At 39.0% G+C, this 3,988-nt stretch overlaps 1 protein-coding gene across 2 annotated transcripts in view; it reads left to right on the top strand.

The window, feature by feature from the left end:
• The first annotated feature begins 1,347 nt into the window (after positions 1–1,347).
• Positions 1,348–3,988, top strand: part of prmt7 (protein arginine methyltransferase 7) — a 31,209-nt gene continuing 28,568 nt past the window's right edge. Inside the window, exons 1-2 of one of the 2 annotated variants that reach the window (XM_019865269.1) lie at positions 1,348–1,584; positions 3,045–3,081. In XM_019865269.1, coding sequence (XP_019720828.1) covers positions 1,490–1,584; positions 3,045–3,081 — 132 coding nt within the window. In that variant the 5' untranslated portion in view covers positions 1,348–1,489. Of the gene's footprint in view, positions 1,618–3,044; positions 3,082–3,988 lie in introns of both variants that reach the window. The other variant, XM_019865270.1, reaches the window with a different exon arrangement.

Genomic DNA, 3,988 nt, shown 5'->3' on the forward strand with positions numbered 1-3,988 from the left:
GTCCGCTGTGTATCTCGTCGGGGCTTCCACCTCGATGGCTCCAGGGTCATCCCCTCCTCGGGTCGTTCTCCCGTCGGCCACAATGAGACAGCGGCAGAAATAGCGGCCAATCCGCGGACCACGGCGTGTTGGCCGGCCTGGCTGGGTCAGCTGGTGCTCCTTGTGGTGGCGATGTTGCCGGCGTCAACTATTTCGAGTCGCTAAATTCAGTTTAAATTCATCTCTCCTTTTATTATTTATAATTTTATCTGTGGTTTTATTGTTCTTGTTTTGATTGTAAAGTGTCCTTGAGTGTTTTGAAAGGCGCTTATAAATGTAATGTATTATTATTATTATTATTATTATTATTATTATTATTATTATCATGTGAGGACACAGGTACTGTATACGTTTTTGAAGTTTGACTCCTTAGGTTTTCCATATCAGAAAGTTGCCGACCAAACATGGCAGCTTTTTGTCGGCGAGGCGCAGCCCGTTTAATATAATTAGCGATTTCTTCATCTACAGTTACGTTGAAAATTTGCGGTGTTTCATCCCAGCATATTAGACCTCTGGCATACCTTAGTCATAACGTCCTTCATTTTTATAAATAAAGGAATATCTGCTCTTCAAAGCATTTCATTCATTTCACCAAATATCTTAATCCTGGGAGATAACGGTAGATCTGCAAACGCTCAGTTCAAAACACATTGTGTAACGTGAAGCAATGTAAAATAATAAAATTATTGTAATAATAAATAAATTGAAATATACAGTATGTTTTTAATCATGTAAAATATGTTTTGCCATTCACGGGTAGTGACTCCACGGGGATCTCCATTGTCGAGTGATGTCAGATTGAAGTCGGGGTCCAAGTGCACTTTTGAGGTCGGAGAAGTCCGACTTGCCACATTCTTCGAATGCAGCCGTTTTTTTCTCTGCTGTCGCTCTGCTAATCGACATGCCTAGATAGCGGCCATGTTGGCAGGGGCGACGTTCCCAGTTAAATTCAATAAAATTTGGGCATTGACAATACGTTGTAACGTGCCAATTTCTCAACTGATTTTTTTTATTAGGTTTAATTATTTGTGAATACTGAAGCATGTGCTATAGTGACAGAAAAATCACACATTGGTAACATCTAACCATTCGGAGGTTATTCTCGGTTCCCTTGTCATACTGTAATTGTATGGCACTGTGCTCAACCTTTTGCAGTACACTGAACTAGAAAGCGTGTTCTTTCGGATTCCTTGCCGTTCTCATGCTACTTATGCGCCGACGCCTTTGGCCCTACAAGCTTACTGTCGAAGTAGGCACGCGTGTCAAAAGGGGCGTGTTGTCTACTTATGTTCTGACGATTGTGTGATGATGCTCATGATGACGATCATAACAATGGCAGCTCCCGTGGTGGTAATGCTGGGTTTTGTGGACTTTGACTTGAGAGGAAAATTGTGACTTGAGTTTTGCTTTTCAAGCAAAGTCGCTAATTGTCGAAGTAATAGTGGCGGAAATGAAGGCATTCTGTGGACGAGCCAAATCGTCCTTTGGAGGTTTTGACTGCGTGGAGGAGACCGAAGAGTTCGACTATCACCAGGAGATAGCCAGGTAGCACTCAGCTCGCATCACAACGTGGCCCAGGCAAGAATTTTTCCACATGTAGAAAAAAACACATCAGGATAACATTATCCAAATAACAGGTATAGCTACGTTTAATGTGCAGTGTTAATTTAAAAGTCGTCCTTAATGCGCAACGAATGTGGTTGTAGTGTTTTGTGAGCAAGACAACTTAGATTGCAGTGTGAGGTTGCTTGGACCGACAACTCCGAATGTGCCAATCTGTTGCTAACTTTATTGACTGAAAAAGCAATGAGCTAAGCTATTTTACCCAAATGATGAATGTAACAATAATATTTAAAATTGCACGTTCAGATTGTCTGCATATCTGCTGTCATATGAATCAGGTACATGCCCAAAGAACTTGAGTGTTTTTTTTTCATTGTACATAAATAAGGATTTATATAAGATCATGTAAGTGGAGCTTCACCTTTTGCGGGAAATGACTTTTTTGTTTTTTTGGTCAGGATCACTCGCCCATTTCATTTTATTGAGAAGCAGTACGTGTGTTGGAAGCAGCATTAAAACATACAGTAAGCACTCGCACAAAAATCCAACCAGATAAAATTCTTCCTTGCACATGTTTAAAAAAATTAAGCATTGGCAAACATTTCAGCCGCAGTCTTGAGCCCTGTTTCTTCAAAGTCACAAATTAAGCATTAGCAAACATTTCAGCCGCAGTCTTGAGCCCTGTTTCTTAAAAGTCACGAAAAGTCAGGAATGTTGATTCAGGAAGACTTTGGGGCAGTGCAGTGATCCATGTTGTGACTTGTGGTTTGACACCTTTTCTTTTAGGTTTGTATTCTTTTTTCGATAATTAACAGTTCCCAACTGTTCTATGCATTGTAGCAAACTGTATTGTCCTAAACAGAAGTAGGTGAGATTTGAGGTGATGGGACAATGTGACGTCAGACAGCGAGTTAACGACGTTCCAAGGAAACATACTTCGATTCCGTTTTGGGCTGGTTTATTCGAACAATGGCCTCAACCATTACCTTCTTTAGATTGTCGTAAAACTGAAAAAAACAAAACAAAACAAATGTTGTATTAGCTAAGCCTGAGCTAATAATACAAATGAAAGTACTTGACAAAATCATTGAGGGCTAAATTGAGGTGTGCTTTTTGTATTTTTGTACATCAGTCTTTATGGTAGCGTTTGTAATCAGTCAGTGGAAATATCTTCCTGATTTCTGAAACAATACAAGAATACTTTACACATTGTTTGATATACAGTGGTAGCTCTATTCACGAAATTAATTGGTTCTGGAAGAAATTTCTTAACGAGACAATTTTGTAAGTAGAGACGTGTTTTCCATGTAGATGCCCTAATCCATACCAAGTCACCCCAAAATTCAGACATAAATGTTTTCTAAAGTATAAAAATGCATCAAAAATGTCACAAATACTTGATACAATTAGATTATTGCACTATACTTCTTTTTCCCTTCCAGGTCAAGCTATGCTGATATGCTGTATGATCACGACAGGGTGAGTGAATGTTGGGAAAAATTAAACATACAGCTAATGAAATAGGTATTTGCTACCCTTTAATTTTGTTTTCATCATAAGAAATACAGTAAATGAAAAGTCTCTGGTTTTTAGGGCAGCTATATTTTAACAGTGAAGGATAATTTAAAAAAAACATTGAGAAAATTACATGAAATTAACCCTTTTGTCCACCAAAAATGATAACCTGTAACCTGATAACATGAGAAGCTGTCCACTGCAGTGACCGCTGTCCCTGAAAGGATTAAAAATAATTAATTTACATTTTATTGAGGGAAATAATTATTTGAAGCCCCGCCAAACATGAGCAATGCTGGCTCCCACAGACCATTGACATACTCCAAATCTCAGTGAAGTCATTAGCTACATGATTGACACTCCCAAAGTCAGTGGCGGACCCTGAGGGCCAGCAAGGCCTTCTCTGCTGGCCTAAACATTCTCAGAAAAGTAAATTTACTTTTATGTATTTTATGTTATTTTATAATTTGTTATTTTATTTTCATAAATATGTAAACAAAATTATTCTCTGTATTCTTTACGTTGCATTATTTCCACTTAGTTGAGTGGCTTTCAATGTTATTTTAAATAACATTGAAAGCCACTCGATAAATAAGTTATTTATTATGGTAGAGTTTTTAACCAATCATATTTCAGCTAGCTGTATTGCCAGGTAAATTACATTTGCTCTGGGCCTTCAGATTAAACAGAGCAGGCCCCTGTGCGCTGTAAGTGAACGGGCACAGTCAGGTTTCAATAGCCAATCAGATCACGAGTCTCAGACTCGTGATCTGTTACCTGTATCCTGACTTGTTCTCGTCTGCGTACTAGGGCTAGCGAGAAGGCCTTACGTCGAGACTGGCCGTGCGCGTTCGGTGATTGGATTAGCGCC

Source organism: Hippocampus comes, unplaced genomic scaffold, assembly GCF_001891065.2.
Source record: "Hippocampus comes isolate QL1 unplaced genomic scaffold, H_comes_QL1_v1.1 scaffold180, whole genome shotgun sequence".
In the NCBI taxonomy this organism is placed as follows: Eukaryota; Metazoa; Chordata; class Actinopteri; order Syngnathiformes; family Syngnathidae; genus Hippocampus; species Hippocampus comes.